Source organism: Phoxinus phoxinus, assembly GCF_949152265.1.
Source record: "Phoxinus phoxinus genome assembly, chromosome: 20".
NCBI lineage: Eukaryota > Metazoa > Chordata > Actinopteri > Cypriniformes > Leuciscidae > Phoxinus > Phoxinus phoxinus.
Window position 1 is genome coordinate 19,011,384 of NC_136895.1, and position 21,660 is coordinate 19,033,043.

General features: G+C 37.7%; 1 protein-coding gene across 5 annotated transcripts in view; it reads left to right on the forward strand.

The window, feature by feature from the left end:
- LOC306988510 (von Willebrand factor D and EGF domain-containing protein) overlaps positions 1–21,660 on the forward strand; it is a 63,193-nt gene that overhangs the window by 14,901 nt on the left and 26,632 nt on the right. For 4 of the 5 annotated variants that reach the window (XM_079593555.1, XM_079593553.1, XM_079593556.1 and 1 more), the window contains 9 exons: positions 760–977; positions 3,830–3,903; positions 5,317–5,593; positions 6,612–6,814; positions 7,781–8,733; positions 14,042–14,178; positions 16,176–16,337; positions 17,622–17,723; positions 20,471–20,585. In XM_079593555.1, the coding sequence (XP_079449681.1) occupies positions 760–977; positions 3,830–3,903; positions 5,317–5,593; positions 6,612–6,814; positions 7,781–8,733; positions 14,042–14,178; positions 16,176–16,337; positions 17,622–17,723; positions 20,471–20,585 (2,241 nt within the window). The remainder of the gene's footprint in view (positions 1–759; positions 978–3,829; positions 3,904–5,316; positions 5,594–6,611; positions 6,815–7,780; positions 8,734–14,041; positions 14,179–16,175; positions 16,338–17,621; positions 17,724–20,470; positions 20,586–21,660) is intronic. The other variant, XM_079593554.1, reaches the window with a different exon arrangement.

Here is a 21,660-nt window from a genome sequence, read left to right on the forward strand (position 1 = left end):
GCCTTAATTTAAAAAATGAGGAAAACTCCAACCTTTAAGGACACCAATTTTCTTTGTGAATGAATAATGTAGCGTAAAAAAATAAATGTTCTTCCTTAAAATACAGGGTGCATAAGTTTGGACACCCCTATGTTAAATTCCCATAGAGGCAGGCAGATTTTTATTTTTAAAGGCCAGTTACTATATGGATCCAGGATACTCTGCATCCTGATAAAGTTCCCTTGGCCTCTGGAATTAAAATAGCCCCACATCATCACACACCCTTCACCATACCTGGAGATTGGCATGGTTTTATTTCAGTTAGCCTAACCGCTGGTTTAATTTGCACTGAGAGATGATCTTATGGAAATTACTCCATGCCAATCTCCAGGTATGGTGAAGGGTGTGTGATGATGTGGGGCTATTTTAATTCCAGAGGCCAAGGGAACTTTATCAGGATGCAGAGTATCCTGGATCCATATAGTAACTGGCCATTAAAAATAAAAATCTGCCTGCCTCTATGGGAATTTCACATAGGGGTGTCCAAACTTATGCACCCTGTATTTTAAGGAAGAACATTTATTTTTTTACGATACATTATTCATTCACAAAGAAAATTGGTGTCCTTAAAGGTTGGAGTTTTCCTCATTTTTTAAATTAAGGCATTAAGATAAATTTCCAAAAGATGATTTTTTATTCCTCTTTTTAGGCAACTTTAGCATGGGTGTCTAAACTTATGCATAGCACTGTATCTACTGATAATCTGTCTGAATGTCTCAGACAATGTAGTCGTGGAGGTTTCAAACGTGGCCTTATCCTCCTGCTCGGTCGAGCTGATGTCTCAGCCCTGTCGAAACAACGTCTGTGCTCAGGGTACCGTGACTCTCACCGCTGTTACTGATTTCACCCGGGACGGGAACCGGGCCAGCTTCCTTTCCACCCAGCCCACCGAAGGCAGCCATCGCCTCTGGAGAGGTTACAACCCTGCTGCACTGAAGGTTAGCGGAACCTTAGCATGCATTTAAAATGTAATATTAGTTGCTTGGGTGGTTTTGTACTTAATATCTTTAATTTAATAAGACAAAGACAAAGTTCTCTTTGAAATGCCCTTCAGGACAATGAAGTGCTTGAGATTACAATATATTTACATTGGTAATGTTTTTCAAGGGGACTTGTCATAGACATTTCTTGCTCTTTTTACAACTTGACCCATGATGACCTCCAGTATTTTGATGCTTCATTTCACCTCAAAAAAAAAAAAAAAAGTACTTCCTCAGTGTTTTGTGTCATTCTCCAGTACAAACATCTAAACATTCTTAAATCAAGATACATTTACTGTAGAAGAAGATATTAAGGGTCCTATTTTAATGATCTGAAACGCAAGTATCAAGCACAAAACGCAAGTAACGTTGTGGGCGGATCTCGACGCAAATCTAAAATGGGTTGGTCTGAAGTAGCAACATTACTCATAGGTGTGGTTTGGGCGTAACGTGAAATAAACCATTCAGAGCGTCCTCTCACATTCCCTTTAAGAGCAGATGCGCTTGTTCAATGGAAGATTGCTATTATAATGGTGGATTTGCCAGGCGCACGCAACTTACATGATGGTAAAGGTGATTTCGCAGACTTCAGGATTTTGTTTCCTGGTTCTTGATGGATAACCTACTTTGTCAGATGTCCTTATATACCGATGTGTCTTGCCACTATTGATCAAACAGGTTTGATCCGTCATTACTGCAATTAGCCTGAATAATTTGGGTAAATGTGTAAGCTAGATTTATGCCTATTTTTTTCACATGGACACCACAATGTTTTCCCTCATGTGGTAATATTTTCCTTGTAATTATGTATGGTTTGCAAAAATGGGAACTGCTGCGTCTGTGTCGATGAGAGAAGCAAAGTGTACATTATGCCAAGCATGCGCCCTTAAAATAGCACCTGAATAACGCGCCACTGACTTTAGACTAGGTTTTTCCTGGTCTGTGGCGCAATTGTTTTATGAAACGGCAAAATAGCACCAGGGAACGTTTGCGCTGGAACACGCCTCGTCTTTTCACTGAACGCAAGTTCATTCCCTAATTTACCGACGTGCGTCTGTGGAGGGAAAAGTCCGCTGTGTGTCGGGTGCAAAATAGGAATGATACATGCGTCGGCGTACAATGTCATTTTCGCTGGGTGCAAGATAGGGCCATTCGTCTTGTTTTCTGTACCAAAATTGATCAAATTAATTAAAAATAATCTTCTTTTCCCTTTGAATTAAGAAAAAAAAAAAATCTGACCCCATTGGCAATTAGCTATGGTCTTGTTTTAACCACAGACTTGCTTATAAGACTTAGGGCCAGCACAAAGCCTCTTTTGGCATTAAAAAACTACTGTCAGGATTTACAAAAGACACAAAGTGAAAAATTAGTGCTGAAAAATGCGTGGACAGGGTTATTTTTGCACCTTATTGCATATGCATTTGTAGGAGTTTCCCTTTCAGGCGCAAAATCTATGGGAGGAGAGTATTTAAATGAAACATGCAATGTGATTTACTAAGGTATGCGCTCGTCAATTTACTGAGACTGTGCCATTATTCACCATCCAAAAAAAACATCTTAAACGAGAAGCTCATTTTCGCTGCTCTTGGTAGATACATTGGGCATTATGGAAACGATCCGGCTACGTCTTTGATCTTTAATTTATGGACCATTTCTATTTCGTCAATAGACCACGCACACAATTTTCCACTCTCATTAGTGTTTTTTGGGGGAATTGTGTTCTCACGCTAATTTGACCTGTTTAGTAAATCTGGCCCTTAATATCTTAAGAAAGTTTCGATATTTGTACTAGGAAACAATACAAAAATACTGAGTAAAACAATTATTTTTGCAGTGTAGAAGTAGTAGTGTAGTGTCCAGCCATAGTCCAGCCAGCCAGAAGCCTGCGATCGGTCAATGAGCGACGACTCGTGGTACCATCACAGAGAGCCACAAAATCACTCTCCAGAACATTCTCATTCACGGTTCCTTGCTGGTGGAATGATCTCCCTACCCTCGTCCGGAATGCAGAATCCCTGACCACATTCAAAAGACAACTGAAAACTCATCTCTTCCGTGAGCACTTGACATAAAAAAAAAAAAAAAAAAAAAAAAAAAAAAAAACCTCTCCTTTACCCTCCCTTGTTTTGGCTTATGCTACTCTAAGCAATTCCAGAACTTTGTATTTTGAGCACTTCTTGCGTTATTTTTTGCTTCTTCACGATGACTCGCTTGTTGTAGTCCTCAGTTGTAAGTCGCTTTGGATAAAGGCGTCTGCTAAATGACTAAATGTAAAATGTAAATGTAGTTAGTTTTTTTGTAACCCTCTAGATTTGAAGAATGCTGTGACTCAGCGTTACAGCTCTCATAATTGACCCCTGCTGAAAGAAAGAAAGAGCCTCTAATAAGCCAGACAGACACCAAAAGGACAGACAAGAATGCAGTAATTCAGAAGGAAAGAAACGTAAACACACATAGACCGCCAGTCTACTTAAATAATGTGTCACCACCGGCCCCAGACCACCATCTGTGTTGTCTGTAAACATGAAAGCCGCTCAGTGCCCTTTAATAATGGGAAGAGTACAGTACTCTTCTGCGTTATAATTAGGCTAGAGCCGGCATAGCTCCGCAATGATTATCCCCATCAATGCCGTCTAAATTGCGAATGTTTTGAGAGCATAGCAACACTAAGTTAATTCCCTAAGGTGGTTGTGCTGCTTTTTGTAAAAGTGAAGTGTCATTTTTCTATGTAAGCAGTAGATGAATTTGTACTGCAAAAAGCTACCAGTATGAATGCAGCATTAACAATTTCCTCCTTTTTCTGCATGCAGATCACAGTTCAAGATGTTCCAACAGCGACCTGTTACTCCCTTACTGACCCTCATATCATTACTTTTGATGGCAGGTAAAATATTTATGAATTTTTTAGACAATTAGTTCCATGTAGCTCAACTGGTAAAGCATTGCGCTAACAACGCGAGGGTCGTGGGTTCGATTCCCAAGCAGCACAATGAATTATGAAGGCTTTTTATTTCTTCACTGGTTTTTGTGCTGGATGTTTTGAATTATTCTACATTACCTATGATTATTTTTACACAAGTCGTGTGACTTTTACAAGACAGATACTCAAATGGTACATTTTCAGGTAATGAGGCAGGAATGTAAAGGTCACTTTGGATTTCAGATTTGTGTGGCTCAGATGTATCACTTGTACTTTTTGAATTTGGCTTGGAAAGAGGGATCTTTATGAAAGTGTATCACAGTTCAATATGTTCCAATAGCGACCTGTTACTCCCTGACCGACCCTCACTTCATTAAATTTGATGGCAGGTAAAATATTTATGAGTTTTTAGACAGTGGGTTCCTTTCTTTCTTGTAGCTCAACTGGTAAAGCATTGCACTAAAAACAAACAATGCCAAGGTCATGGGTTCGATTCCCAAGAAACACACTGAATTTACCCACGGCTTTTTATTTATTTCTTTGACATTTGCACTGGACGTTCTAAATTGTCTAGATAGCCTGTGATTATTTCAACATACAGTAAGTTGTGACTTTTACATGATAGATGCTCAAATGCTACATTTTCAGGTAATGAGGCAGGAATGGAAAGGTCACTTTGAATTTCAGATTTGTGAGGCACAGATTTAGCACTTGTACTCTTTGAATTTGGCCCAGAAGGAGGGATCTTTATGAAAGTGTACGGGAACTGTCCTCATTAGTGAATATGTCCTTGACAGACACCGGCCCTGTGCCACAATTTCCTCCAGTAGAGAGGCGCATATGGCCCGATTGGACAATGGATTTAAGCGTACACTATAGCTAGATGTATTGAGCAATGTGTGTTTACAGCGATGCCAAACGTACAGAGCAATAACCGCAAAGTATCACGGTCACCATAAGTAAATGATACTGAAACTGTCCTGTGAAAATTACTGCCTCTGTTTCGCTCCCTCAATTTCTTGCTCTCTTTTTTTATCTTACAGTTCTTTTTAAAAAGACTCTTTCTTCCTGCTTCTCCTCCACTTTGCCATTAAGTTCAAATAATCCTCTGAGGTGTTGCTTTCAGTTACTGTCTTGTCTTTAAAGGTTTTTTTAAGTGCACACTGAGGTTTCTGAATTTCATCTGTTTTAATCACCAAGACACTTTAGCACAGTAAAGCAGAACACAGAAAAGAAACAAGATGACTATCAAACTTTGGAGCGATACTGTGTTAATGATCTATCTGTGTTTCGTTTGACATCCCCAATATTTACTTCGACGATCAAGCTACAGTAAGAAATTGAATGTAAGTACTAATCAGTTGTTGTTCCACCCAGGCGCTATGAGAACCAGCAAACGGGCACGTTTTTGCTTTATAAAAGCACAAAACGTGTGTTCGAAGTCCACACAAGGCAGTGGGATTGTGGGAGCCGGCATTATGCTGTGGCGTGTACCTGCGGCATGGCTGCTCGAGAGGGCAACGAGGTTGTGACCTTTGACATGTGCAACGGGCAGCTCCAGGAAACACGCCCGCACTTGTCTGTCAAGGCCATGGGACCATCCGTGACCAATCAGATAAAGATCCACGAGACGCATCAAGGAAAGAAAGTCACGGTACGGTTACATTCCAGTGCTGTGGTAGCTAATACTATTGAATTATGTGGATAGGTTTAAAAATAAGAAATGTAAACTTATGCTGCAGTGAAAATTCAATCGAATCAAAGAAAGATTGTGTTTCACTTCTGAACCAAAACTATTGCAACTCGCACTCGCAGTATTAAATATTTTAGATTTGACTCAATACACTATAGAGCGTATGATCCCTCATTGACATGCAAACTCAGGAAATCTCAGTCATGCTCACTGTGAAATGTATACAGTTCAAGTTCAGGACAGGCAGATTTTCAATTTCTTGGCGAAACTGTCTGAGAAGTAAACACAGATCTCATCTGTTTTGAAAAGAGGCCTTTTCCCTGCAAAATGATTTTAAAGTTCGGTCTCAAAAGACCATCGGTCTGTCAGTGCAGCAGATGTTGTCATTGTTGCATTGTGACACAGTTTGCATGAGCAAGTGTTTTGTGATGGCTACATTTATCTAGATTTGTAATATTCTGATGTAGACTCTTGACAAATCACCACTAATTTCCTTGCAACCAGCTGGCAGGGAAATGGGATCTTTTACTAACATGTGCATTTAGTTTATGATTGAAGTTGGGGTAAACTAGATTCGATTAGGTAATTGATGAAGTCATGATTTCAGATGTTGGATTTTAAATCTAGTATATGCATGGACAGACAGTGAAATATAAATATATATTTGCATAAATAAATAAACAATGCATTTATTAATTATAAATCATATTTTTTATAAAATATAAAAATAGATAAATAAAAAATATATATCAATAATACATATAGTTTTTTTCTATTTGTAGATTTGGGTTCCAGCTTTATTTTTTTATTTTTTTTGAAAAACGCATGATATTTGAATAAAATACGGAACTTGACACAACCTAAACACTAGCCTTACATATATAAGGGTCAGCATGGCCTGATTTTGAAAATGATTTCGGTTTAATGTTTAGGGTTAAATATGTACAAATTTAAATGATTTTTTGTTTGACTCCTGCAGATCGTCTTTGCCTCAGGGGCGTTTGTGCGAGCAGACGTCAGTGATTGGGGAATGAGTCTCTCCGTCAGGGCTCCAAGTCAGGACTTTAACGCCACCAGAGGCCTCTGTGGGTTATTTGACCGGAACAGCCACAACGACCTCCATCATCCTGCAGGCACAAGCCACCGTGACAATAACCTAGTGGAATTCATTCAGGGCTGGAGGTGAGTGATGCTTTTACAACAACCGTATAGTCTCTATTTTCACAAGAAACAATATATAGTGCTTAATTGATCTCTTGAGTTTAAGACGGGTAATAAATCTAGTCAGAACCAGAGCCGTCGTGAACTGGGCTACTAAGGTCCTCTAAGGCAGGACTCTCCAACTCCAGTCCTGGAGGGCAGGTGTCCTGGTACTTGGTACTTTAGTCCAAGTACGTCTCCCCAAGACTAAGCTCAGTACCATGGGTGATCGGGCTTTCTGTTCTGCCGCTCCTCGTATCTGGAATGCCCTCCCCGACCATCTGAGGGCACCTCAAAGTATTGAGACTAAAGGGACTAAAAACATTTATTTTTAGGAGAACTTATGACTTTTAACTACTATGTCTATTTGTATTTTATGTTGATGTTTTTACCATGCTTTTATGATCTTAACTGTACCACTTTGAGATTTGCTCCAAATGTAATGTGCATTACACATAAAATATATTATTATTTAGTACCAATCTCAATTTAACCCACCTGTAATTCTGCAAGTAATTCTGAACACCTTAATTAGCTTGTTTGTTTAGAGTTAGAGCTAAACTCAGCAGGTCACTGGCCCTCCAGAACTTGACCTGCTTTAAGGTGAACCTGCGGTCCTGGTCCGAAATATGTTGATAAGAACTAAAAGACAAAAATATATGCATATATATGTAATTTTCCAAGCTCAAAGCTTCTGTAAAAGATGCTGTTCAAGTGGGAGTATTTAGAAGACGTGGAAAGCAGTTTGGTTTCAGATTAGAGTTTGCATCACCATTTAACCTTGATTTGCTCGTTTTAATGTCAAATATAATTAAAGTAGAGGAAAGCCTCTAATCTAATGGGCTAACCTTTCTCGAACTCTAAATCCTCTCTTGTCGCACTGCTTGAGGGCTTAATTCAAAGGCTGATTTGAGACAGTCATATTTTTGTTTTATTTCTCCGTGTCAGGATCGCGCCTGGGGAGAGCCTGTTTGACAGCACGCCACCTGCCGTGGATGAGGAGATAAAGTGGAATTTCTGTGCTTGTCAAAAGGGATACAGCCTTTCCCTCCATTCAATGCACACCTCCGAAGGCCTATTAAACCAACATCCCGTCTCTCGCTGCCTATCTCACGACGACACAGATTATACGTCCTTGTTCCCCTTCAAAGATGCCACTGCCGAGTACGCCACTAAACCTATCTCTGCCCGTAACGTCCGGAAGCGGGAGACGTTGGTTGAGGTGTTAGAGTTAGCCAAGATGAAAGGTGCTAAACTGGAGTCTCATGTGTCCCAAGGTCAGGCAGAAAACTCTCCTTCTGTAGAGGAGTTAGAATTGGACTTATTATTTAAAGTTGACGCCCCTTACTTGAATGAATTTAAGGTGCCCTTACTAAGTTCAGGTGGAAGGCCTAAGAGAGAAACCCTTGACTTTCTGCCCATTTACACCGTCCAGGCCCTAAGCCAGACCGACCTCGAAAGTTTCGCCTACTTCTTTCCAGATGACCACCGCTCCTCCAGCCGTCCAGCTGCCTACCCTTCCTGGCCGACACCTAGTGGCCTCACTTCTGCCAAAGCTTTGGAGGTCTGCCAATTGGCCTTGGCGAACTCAACTGTGGGCACGGCATGCAAGAGTCTGCTGGGTCGACGCCTGGAAGAAGCTGTGGATCTCTGCATCCTGGATCTTCAGTTGAAAGATGATTTGGCCTGGGAGGACGCACTCGTGCCCTTCCTAGAGAACGAATGTGAGAAAAAGTGGCTGGAGAACCGGACCCATCGTTCTCAAGAAGCTTCCAAACCGTTGGCGGATATTGCAACGGCCCTACGTTGTCCGGACTTCTGTAATGGGAACGGGCAATGTGAAGAGTGGGGATGTCAGTGTTATCCAGGCTACAGCTTTTACGACTGCAGTCTCACCATCAGTAAGTGATTGTTTTGACATCCATCTGTTGCTTCAAATGTGGTTCCCTAGGGATGCTCGATTACCAGAAACACTTCGGGTTTAATAAATGCAAAATATCCATCAATAAGCAGCCATATGGGGTATTACAACATGTTTTGTGTGATATACCTGCAGGGGGTTGTGGAGTTTGAATAGGGACCACATTTGTGGATAAAAGTAGTCTTTGAGGTTTTGTTCAGGTGGCCTGGGGAAAGTCTATATTTGTTTTCACGATCAATGGACATGATGGAGTCTCATCCATTAATCCTTTATTGAGCATTTTGAAAGTTTTCTACAAAGGAATTGTGCCAAGAGGAGTTTTATTGATCAGAGGTTGTTCATTCACAGCCGATGTGACTTAATGTTAAGGTTATGTTTCTGTTAAGTATCAACTTTAAGGTGTTTTCCCTAAAGTTTCTTATAGTTGAGACACAAATGAGACAACTGTTGACAACAGAGTGCAAAGACAAAATCAAAGTCAACTGTTGTAAATCTTAGATAATTTGGTCTTGGAATATTTTGATGAGAACGTTTGAGTTCATATTGAGATCTTTTAGAATCTTGGTAGATCTGAGCATAGATTGTTGAAACTCTGGAGGAGACTCTTGAGATTATTCGGGTCTTTTTCTCAGAAGAACTTCTTAGGAGAGGTTTCCTTTTCCAAGTCCTTGCATTATCACTTCCTGTTTAAAAAGTTGCATCACTTCCTGTTCCTGAAGGAAAAGCGGGTGAAATGCAATACCCTGAATTTCGAAGGAAAGTTCAGCAATTTATCATTGCATTTACAGGCATTGTTTTGTAGGTGGATGACTGTCTAGTGTGATGTGATGTTGTATCTTTATGGGTCAGAATTTTACCGCTCTTTTGTCCAAATGTGTGTGATTCAAATCCTGCACTCTGGCACAAGTACAGTGTTCACTACAGCTGCCATTACCAGATGGTGGCCAAAGTGCCAGAGCATTATCTGTGGCATTAGATACAAAAAAAATCTGTGCCAGCTCTTTTCATCAAGTATGTATTTTTAGTATCTTGTTGTTTGTTGTACGCTTTCAGTTCCTTTTAATTATATTTGCTTTGGATGCTGTTGTTCTTTATTCCTTTTCTTTACACTCTGTGAAGAATAATGTTGTACTCCCTCAAGCATGTCTTCAAAGAAACCGCAGATGGCGTGCGTTTGTGCAAGTGTGTTTTTTATTGATTATATGAATTATTTGAAATGATGTATGGAACTTCTTTCATAACGGCAAAGTCGTTGAGCGTGTTTATCGACTGATTGTTTCTGGCAATAGCGACGAGGCTCAGAAGTGCCATTAGCTTTCCCAGCCAACCTTCATACCAATGAGATATTGTTATGCAGGTATGCTAACACCTGGCACTGTGCCAGACGCCCATGCCCGCTCTCTGATTAGCATTGGGATCTTCGCTAAGCCGCTATCTTCCTCGACGTTTTTCGCATGCTCCCTGGGGCTGACTTGGTGACGAAATGGCAGTTTTAACACAAATTAGCGAGCAGATTAGGAGCGCTAGAGAGGGCTGTTTATCACAGACTGACGTTTTTCAACCTCTCCGAGAGCGAACTCTGATTTATGGTAACCATGCTAGGATCAACGTGCAAGGTAGCACAGGGAGGACGGCTAGATAAATCTGCTTAATTGCCCAAGTGATCATCGGCTGATGCCTCTTCTACATCTGGGAACCCCATTCATTATTTTTTTTTCTGAAGCCAATGACACATTTATGCCTTAGTGTTTTTGGTTGACTTTATTTGCACTTCATCCAGTCAAATGTGGATTTTTGCATGTCTTCACTTTGTTTGTACTAACTTTTAGCCTCATGATTTGCGACTAGTGTTATGTTAGTGAATATGTTAGCATGCTATTAGTTATCCTGTATGTAGTATATAGTGTATGTTTACTGTGTACTGTATGCTAGTTCTCTCCATACTACATTAATCAAAGTGTACAACAGAGCACACTTTATTCCACAATTCATTGTGCTCAACCTAGCCTTCCATTTCCAGATTGATGAAGGAACTGAAAGTAATAACTACAGCTATTTTTTATATCTCTCAATATTTGATAGGAAAGCCTAAATTTAAGATGTTTACACAAAGTTGAATTAACAACCATTTTTATTTTAAGATGATAACTGCACGCCACTGTTTCACTTCCTATACTTTTAAAATAGTATACAGTGTATACTGTGCAACATTCTTTTTTTCTAGTGTTCTTAAGTTAGCCTAGTAGCGCATGTGCTCTGATATATTGAGCCGTGGTGCTGACATCAAATCTGGCTCATGAAGGTAACCGACCCCATTCCCCCTCTCATTTTTTATCTTTTCTCTACTATACTACAAACATCAAAAAGCCCGAAAATAGAATATTGTTAGACAAGGAATGTTTGGAGATGTGAATAGTATAACAGGACTAATGCAGCTCCATGACCATTTTAAAGGGACAGTGCGCTGAGAAATGAAATTTCAGTCATTATTTATGAACTCATGATGTTCCAAACCCATATGCTGTTTGTTTTTCTGAGTGTAGAACAGAATAAGGGGCATTTTGAAGCTCTTTTCTGTAAAATGAGAGCTCGAATTGACCACATCTTTCAAGAACAACACAATAACACCATATGGGTTTGGGATGACATGAGGGTGAGTAGATAATGACAGAGTTTTCATTTTTGCCTGAATGCTTCCTGTAGTGTAAGAATGGTGCATCCTGGGTACCTTTGCAGGCTTTGAGTTTATTTGATTCACGTCAAACTTTGATAAAAGGGTGGGAAAAGAACTAAAGGGTTAGATTTAAGTTTTCCGCACATATTCTCCTTAGTCTTCTGGCACATTTTATGCTATTACTGCCTCAATGAAGGGTGTCCGGGAATCATTTCAGAATAAGGCGCTACTACTCTTTATTTCCCATAATTCCAGGTAGAGTGAAAATCAAGTCTATAGAAAAGGCAATCAGACCAGATTCAATACCTCTGCATATCTGGGTTTCATTCAATAGTGGAACAATCTGGAAAACCTCACTATTGCCTTCATTCAGTTGTGATATTCAGCAGTGAGGCAGGGGTCACATTCTGTAGAAAGGACTCCGCTTGGATTCATATCAGACTCATTTTTTTTTTTTTTACAGCAGGTTCAGTGAGTCATCCGATCGCTCCTCATTTATCATTTCTCTTCAAACATAAAGCACAAGCGTTCGCCCTTGTGGCAGAGATTAAAAACTCCTGAATATCTCTCACGCTCCCTTCCTGGCCGGTCAGGGACAGTGTGTGAGTGTGTGTATGTGTGTGCGCACACTGCGTCAATGCTCGAGGATTGTCTGGTAGAACTGCATTTTAGGAGCTCGGGAACAGAGTGAATCATGGGAAAGTCTGAAAATCACCTCACTGACCTGCTGAGCTGGAAATTTTTGATCTCCGAGGCGATTAGGAAGGTATATCTGTGGCACTCCTGAAGTGAGGATTAAGCTTTTTTTAAGGTCCTAGTTTTTGTGGTAAAGCCATAATGATCCTTGGTTCAATTGCTAATAACATTTTAATTACTTGCTAATTGATTTTTAATTTACATAACATGCTAATTGTTTAATTCAGATGTCATAAGTAGCATTCTTGAAACAAGTCTTTTTTTGTCATTAACATCCAAGAGTCAACAACAATACACTCATATGCACTATATATATACATATATATTAGTAATTTTTTATTTATTTATATTATAGACATTAAATGACAAGCTAAGTATGCATGCAAAAACATTTTATGAAAATGCATCACATGATAATATTATTTATATTTGTATAATATACATACATAAGTAAATTTGTATAATATACATACATATACATAATAATATTTGTATATGATTTTATTATTTTTGGGCTAACAAAACATTTAATATCATATTTTCTTCTTCAGATGTGGTACTTTCACTGCTTGCATCACTGCTTGCATTTGACTTTGTCGTCAAAAATAATTTTAAATGAACTTGAACGTCTCTGATGGTAGTATATCTTTCCTAAACAGTGCTAGGGGGCGATTTGTTTTTGTAATTATTTTATTGCAATTTTTTACCAAGTGTAAAATTACACAAAATGAGACCATCTGGAGGAAGTTCTTTGATGAGGCTAAAATTCATTAGCACTCACTTCTGTGTTTAATTGTTCTCCTCTGAGGACCATTTTCTCTCATATCTCTTATTGTTTTCCGTCTTCTTTTTTTTAGCATACCGTCCCAAAACATCCATTTTCGTTTGCGTCTCGGATATGTGATTTAAATAGACTTCCACCCTGCGGAGATCCGAACGTAAGGTTATGCTCTGGTAATAAAAACACTGATTTGAAATGAGCCAAGATGGGAGCGATAATGGCATTAAGCAAGCGTAATGCTGCCTCGGTACAGTCATTTCAGCCTGTCGCTGAAACTATATTAAATGTTGTTGTGTTTTATAAGGCCTGAGAGACGCCCAAACAAGCTCGTATTTACTCGTTTGCATTATTCAAGAACCTCGGTTATAGAGAACGTTATACTCCCAGCTCTAATTATACTGTGATATTTTCAGTATGTATCCGTTCTCTGTTTAATGGCAAAAGCAGGCTGGCAAGGTCAGAATCCAGCAGGCTGAATATTTTAGCTTAAAGCCTGGATTGTTTGGTTTGTGTGTTTGTTAGTGGCAATGTACTTGGAAATGACTTTCGTTTCGGCGGGTTTCAAACTGCTGGTGTTGCATTTTTCCATTTGAATCCCGTAAACTTTATTTACTGGTGGTTTTCGCAAAGGATGGGGCGTTTTCGGCAGAGTACATTTTTAAAGACTTCACATTCATTTACAATAGAGGTTCTGGGTTTAACAAGACTCCGTAGTGCCTTTTCAATGAATCAACAATGAGTAGACTGCAGACTGTAATTTTTTCAGTCTCATTCGACTGAAAGACTTTTTCTGTACTTGTTTTGTATGAGGTTGTTGAGATGAATGACAAAGGAGCATTGGTTTTGACCTTGCAACCCAGAAAAGTGCATACTTCTTCAGTTTTCTCCCAAAATGGCTTGCTACCAAGCAAGTGTGTATTTGGTATGTGTGTATTCTTGAGTGGTAAAACTACAATATCAAAACCCATCCACAGACCACGCGCCTCCAATAGGCCATGCCCCTAGATACTTACAATCAGAAAATATTATAAAAGGAATTATTACTAATGCACTACTTAAGGTTATTTGAACAAAGCCCTCACAATTTCATATGTGTTCAGATTAACTGTGAATTGTCTGTTTCTTTGGGCTCCTCAGGTCAGCCAATAGAAGTCACCGATCTTGAGAACGGCGGTTTGTGTGATGTACGTGAGTTCGACTGTGACAGCGTGAGGGTTTTCGGGCTGGGTTTCATCGACTCACCTGGCCTTGCGTGTCTCGTGATCAGATTAAAGGTGAGACATGAATGATTTCACTTGCGTTTATTAGGCAAATTATATATGTACAGTGTATATATATATATAAATGGGACAATAAAGCCCTCCCTACCACTAACCGATTTTTTTAAACACACATTATACACTTTATTTCCAGTTTTCAAATATTTTCTATGTTTTTATTGAAAAAAAAATGCATTTTCAATTTCATATGTGATGGGAAAAGGGAGTATATATATATATATATATATATATATATATATATATATATATATATATATTTAATTGCATTTTATTTTGTTTATTATAATGGCTAAGGTCACGTTCGACTCTTCTAAGCCTGTCTTCTTTAATATTTCATCAAAGAGTCTTCATGAATCTTAGCATGTCTTTTTTTTAATACCTGCTTGCCATCTGTTTGTATATTTAATTAGAAGAATGAGGGGGGGATATCTGATGAGATAAAGAAAGCAATAAAAACAGTGATGAGTCGATACAGCAGAGCACATACAAAGACAACACGGTGCGATAAGACCGGTAAACAACATGCAAAAGCACACGTCATGTGCTGTGATTATCGGCTGGTTGCTCTTTTATTAAATTGTCTGTTTTACTTAAAAGCTTTACACTCGAAGTTCATTTAATGATGTCGAATCGCTGCCCTGCAGGGCTGGGTTTAACCCTCATAATCTGAGACCCCAATAACTCAAAATCATTCTCAACCTTGAACAGGTTAGTACTTCTGAATCTATAAAAAGGCCACGTCTTTGACTTCAATAACGACTTCTTAGTGGGTTTTGAATGTGCCAGAGGAGCATTTTAAATGCATTTGAAGGTAAACCAAAGGTTAATTAAAAAATATATATATTATTTTCATACAGCTTTGGAGTCGCTGGGACCTCAAAACATGTTTTATTTTAGTATCCACCATGTAATTCTGAATATGCTCCCTTTATGCTTAAAAGTCCACCGCTCGCATATTTCTGAACCGCCCCTTTTCTCGCTGTCTTTTCCCAGGAGGCATTTCACCTCCTGTGTGGGGTCAATCCCATTTGAGCAAATTGATTTGGCATTCATTATTCTAGCTGTTTCTGTTTCTCTCAAACAATGAAGGGTCAGGGGTGAATATTGCTCTAATTTAGTTTTATCTCAAACAACTGAAGGACATGCATTTCCTAAAGTTTTAGCGTATCTTCTGATAAAAGTTTGTTGAATTTAAAGAAAATTAACATTTTGGCATTTATGTACACTGTAAAATAAAAGGCCTTTTTTCGAAGTTGTAAACACAGAAAGATTATTGGAGTATATTTTACAAGAGAATACTATTTCAGTATTTCTATCTAAAACGTTCACGTTTAATTCGATGTGTTGCTTTCTTTTCTTTGTTTCTTTGTAATCATTTGTCGCGTTTTCTTGCAATTTCAGAGTGACTTTTTTTGTGTAATGTTGTTCCAAACCTGAATGACTTTCACTCATTGAAAGTCATTTCATGATATGGAAAAGAGCGGCCAGAACATTCTACAAAATATCTCATTTTGTGTTCCACGAAAGAAACAAAGTCACACAGTTTGGGAAAATAAATTATGAAAGAATATTCATTTTAGGTGAAATATCCCCGTAAATTAAATGCTTCAGATATCTGAGACTGTTTGACTTAAAACTATTAAAAATTTGGGATGACCTGCCCTTGTGAAAAAGAAGCATGCGTATTGAATGTACACTTGTTGAGATGAACATTGAGCATTAAAACATAAGACAATAGAAGTATAGTTACTTTAAGTAGTAAGCCATTGGGTCAAAAAGCACTCAAATGTTTAATATCAGTTTAAACTAGAATAATTGTTTATTTCATTGTGAATATTAAATAATATGCAATTAAGTGTCTGAAAACATTACATCCAGTTCACACTTAAGTATATTATTTGGCAGTACATTATTTTCATGCTTTAAAAGTATGCTAAAATGTACTTCTATTTCCACAAATCAATGATTTTTTTTTTGTTGATGTTTTTTAGCACACAAATGGAGTTTGGATCCCTAAAGAGGAAGGGACAACCAAAGCGTCCTTCCTGAGCTCCAAAGCGGTGGACTGCTCCGTCCCTCGACTCGGCAACATGGCCGTCGACACGGTGGACTTCACGGCCAGCGAGCAGCCCTATGCCAGATGGGAGATTAAGGTACCTGTCCATCAATCTCAGGGACAGGGAAATGTCCGCGGGTTCGTGTGATTGATTTTCCACTGGCATTTTTTGCAGTGACTGAATTAATCAAAATGTCATCGGTCTGATAAAAGCAGACCATCTTTTTCGAAAGTTTCCATTGTGATTGAAAGATGAAGCGCTAGCTTCTCTGTATTGGACGAGAATGTAATTACACACGAAGTCTCCTTCACAGTTGTGGGTTTTAACGCTTAAAAATCAGCCTGAATTTATGCCGGTCGCACGCGCCGTTTGAGGCCAAGCTAAATGATGCGTACCTGGGCGCTTTAAAATATTATATCTGTCGAAATCATCAAACCATGAGATGGAGGAGAGCTCTTCCGTTCTGAATGACAGCCATAAAGGCAACACAATCATTTGAATCATTTTTATGCTTTGACGGCCCATATAGGAAACCAATCTGACTTTATCTTTAAGTGTATGGCGAACATAAACATTAAAAAGTTTGTAAACTCAATTCAGGCTGTGTGATCATTGACCTCATCGCTTGGTCCCAAAGTGGGCCTTGATCTATGTGTGTGTGTGTGTGTGTTAATGAGTGTGTTTACTGATGTAAAAAAAAAAATGGATAGCCCGTGATGAGGAATCATTAACATAAATTTCAATGTTCAAAGAGCCACAGGGCGTCTCTGAAGGTCAGAGCAAAGACGAATCTGTGAGGTAATACATCTCGAAATCCACCTAAACTCCCGCCCGCATTAATCTCAAAGGCTTGTGGGATTAAACACTCACTGAGGGGTTGAAAAATGAACCTCGCTTTTGGATTCACTCAAACTAGTGCTGCTAAAGATGCTCTGAAGTGTTACAAGAAGAAAAGCTTTTTTTGCATCACCTGCCAGTGGCGGATGAACTTCGAAAGTTTGCAGATCATAAATATTTCTGAATATCCATTTTTGCATTATCTTAATGAAAAAGTTAGATTTACCTGTTTTTTAAGATGTTTAAAATGTTTATTTTTATGAATCAAATCAATATTCATGTCAAATTTACCAAGTCACTTGGTCACACCTAGTAACAAATTTAAGAAGCCATGTAATAAACAGCATAATGTGGAATTAGTTTGTATTCATCACAAAATGTCTTTATTTTGCGATAAATAATGGCGGGTTGACTGCACATTACCGTTAAATAAAATAATTGTACTTACTTTTTTAAACCTTGAGTGAACGTCATTTTATTAATACCACATTCACTCACATTCACATGTGTTTAAACCTCTCTTTCTCTCTCTTTCTTCTTCAGGTGACTAATGATGGTCGTCAGTACAGCAAGGGGAACTTTTTAACCCTTTATGACGGTATTTGCCAGTTGTGTGTGACTCCTTCTGGACGTTGCAAGCTGAAGGTAATGATATATACTTAAATAGGCCAATAGATTGTAAATAGTTGTCCATTCCTCGTTTTTCATCAACAATTAACATAGACAAAGTGAAAAATACACATACATGCATGTACATAGCATTTTGTCCAACAAGTTATGGGTTAAATTGATTTTTAACTACATTTGCATTGTCTGAAGGAAATGGAAATACAGCAAAAAACTTTTAAGTAAGTATAGGTTTTAGACTTACCGGTAGGTTTGTCATAAACATCAGAGCCATTCTGCAGTTTTAGAACATGATGTTGGTAGTTTATGAGAAGTACACTGCGTCTTTACCATGTAACGGTGATTGTAAATGCTTAAATAGAAGCACGAAATAAGTCTAATCACAATTTAGTAAGGAAATGAATTTGTACAAAAAAACGAAAAACAGAAGACAAATCACAATACAGTTTGCAAACAAATAGTGACATCACTGCTGACGGTTTCATATTGAAATGGTAAAATTGTATAGGAGATGTTCATAAAATGTAAGAATAAATGTATTAATAATCCTTCATAATTAATTCATAACTAATTTGTAATTAATTTGATGTTATATAATTGTAAATATAATTGTAAATAATATTACTAACTATTATTATTATTAATAATTGTATATATGCAAGTGCTGTCAAATCCATTAATCAAATCATGATTAATCGCACCTAAAAGTTATAAATAAAAAATAAATAAATATATATATATATATATATATATATATATATATATATATATATATATATATATATATTTACAAACTTCTGTTAAATACAAACTTTTGTTAGATACAAGTAATCATGACTGCACTAATTTATAGGATATATACTGTATATATATATATATATATATATATATATATAAGTATATTTATAGATGTATAAGAGATTTCATACATTTTAATAATAAAACATAATATAATTTATTAATATTTTTTATTATTTATAAGTGTATGTATAGTTTTAACTGAATTAATTACAGAAAATTATGGAGAAGAATATAGAGAAGAGATATTTCAATACTGTAGTTGTTCAGAAACCCCTGTTTGGTTTAAATTCCTCTGAACAGATTCTGAATTGCTTTAGAATGAAGATTGTTTCTGGTACTGTGTTAAAACCATCCATGATTATTCCTGCACAACTTCCCTTGCGGCCCTTCCGTTCATTTATCCATCTGTCCATCATCCTGAACTTTATATTCGATGTGCGCAAAATGACTTCCTCAACTAATGGCCTGGATTTTCCACCGGAAAATAAGTCGCAGAGGATGCGAGTTTATGAACTCAAAAGGCAAAAAGTCTGTCATAGCCCGTTTACTGTCTTAACTGCAACAGGACAGCAGCGATACGCGAGGCCACGAGGGTGTGTGTTGGAAAACCCCAGAGCGTGGATGTGGAAAACAGATATTATTCACGACATGGAGACCAAAGACTGACGGAGTAACCAATCCCTTGAGCACCTGATATACTCGCTCGTTCTTGCTTCTTTCTCTGGGTTTCCGACTGCCACATAGCATGTAATCTCACCGTGAGAGATGAGTTATCTTGGTGGATCCGTTTGGTCTGTGTTTATCTTCTCTGCTTTGCCGCGCATGTCCTCCGGGCGTTGCGACTTACACGTCCCACTGGATATTAAAAACTTGAAATATAGAGATGCTATCGGTGCCAGGCTTTATGCTTTGGTGGTTTATAGCAAAGGCGGTTGAGCTTTATCTCGAAGGTTTGACAGGGGAAGTTGGTTTGAGCCGCAGTAACCGTGAGCAGTAGCAAAACATCTCCACGCTAGTGGATACAGCTGGAATCCTCTTTCTGTCTTTCTTTCTTTCTTTCTTTCTTTCTTTCTAGCTTTCTAGCTTTCCCAACATTTAATTGCGGCAATTCCGCATGAAAACCACGGACTTGGCAACACTGATCCCAGGGAAAGCTCAAACTGAAGGCAAAAAGATCACTTTGGATAAAAATGTGTGCGGGGTTATTTTAGTTTAATTTTTTATTCTTTTTTTTTTCACGCTATCATTTTTTTCATTTTATTAAGTTTTGATTGATGTTTTAGTGTTTTTTTTATTTAATTGTTATAGGGTTATAAATAATAGTTTAGAATTTTAGAATGTGTTCGTTATTTTATTTAGAATTTTATTAAGTTTAGTTTTCACTATCATTGTTAGTTTTATTTTTTCTGTTCTAGTTTTGTTTTAGTTTAGTATCAGTGTCTAGCACATTTTCATGTTTAATGCTTATAACGTTTTCATTAATTGAATTAAAGCTGACATAAAATAAAATATAAATATTAGAAATGATTTATAAAAAACTGAAAACTATTGAAAAGAAATGTTGTCTTGGCAACTTACTGAAATAAAATAAGTTTAATTTGAAAACTGTTGACAAATGTACAGAAAACTAGCAAAAACCTTCAAATTAAAATAGAAAAAGCTAATAAATAATATATTAAATAATACTAAAATAACACTGGAGTTGTAAATGTTTAAAGTTTTGTAATATGCTATTTAGTTCATCTTATTTTTTCCCAGTTATGCATTTATTTTAGTATTTTTTTATTTATTTGTTTGTTTGTTTGTATCTCTTAAAGACCTTCCTTAATTAATTTTCATTAACAACATTAACAGTTCTTAATTCTCTCTCTCTCTCTCTCTCTCTCTCTCTCTCTCTCTCTCTCTCTCTCTCTCTCTCTCTCTCTCTCTCTCTCTCTCTCTCTCTCGCTCTCTCTCTCTCTCAGGAGAGGACGTGTAATATAGATGGGATGTGTTTTGCCGAGGGAGACTCCAGCCCTTCTGTTCCGTGTCTCCTGTGCAACTCCACGGCCTCCAAATACACCTGGTCCATTAATCAAGGTAAACGCAGTCGATTTGAAGTCAAACCGAGATCTTACGGCAATACCTCACATTATTGAACATTATCTGTACTTCTTACAATCACACAGCACACTATTACGCTACAAATAAAGTTACAAGTCTAAACAGCCATTGGACGCGACCCAACAACCTTCTACGGCACAGTCCAATTGAAATCTAATTTTGTGCTAATAAAGACAAATCCATTCAAAATACGAGCTGTGGTCTAGTATTTCATAAAGTGCTGCAGATGCATTGAGCCATGATGTTCATATGGCAGATGTAGGTTCGAATCCCACCCCTGCTCTAAAAAAAGTCCTATAAAATAAAGAAGAGCTGTTTAGACTGACCGAATGTGACCTTTACAACATGTATTTAACTGAATATTGTGTGCGGCACTTACTGTATCATTCATTATCGAACTATAAAAGGAAGTAGGGGAGATCTGACAGGATGCGCTGTCTTGCTATTGCTTTGAGTATGTTTGAAGTTAAAAGCTCACGCTTTACTAACAGACTTTATTACAGCAGCTAAACAGAGACGTTATGTGGCGAGTCAGCTGGAATATGCTAGCTGTGAATTTCAATTAGCTGACATTACATTTCCGGATTTTACAGCGCTGCAAAAAATGAAGTAAAGCATTAGGCCATAAACTTTAGTTTTGGTTTTATTATCACTCTGAGAAGACTCATGTAGTGCTGTATAATATTTCATCAGGTTCTTTTAAATAGTGTTTTCGTCTCAGTAGACTTGACATTTGCAACACTGGAGGATGTTTATAGGACATTGATGAAGTATTGGACGTTAGTATGGCAAAGGGAACTGCAGTGGATTTACCAGTTAAGAGGTGCTGTTGAGCATGATGCAAAGTGGTGTAAACGTGAACCAGCTTTTACTGTGGTAAAAACACTCTGACACACACCCTTGCGTGTCTTATTCATTTTATAAAATGGCAATAATCTCAATAAACAATTTTGCGAAATAATGTTTTCACAAATGTTTATTTTATTTAAGAATGTAATAATATTTAATTTTATAATATATTAATATTACATATTTTTTATTAACAATTATT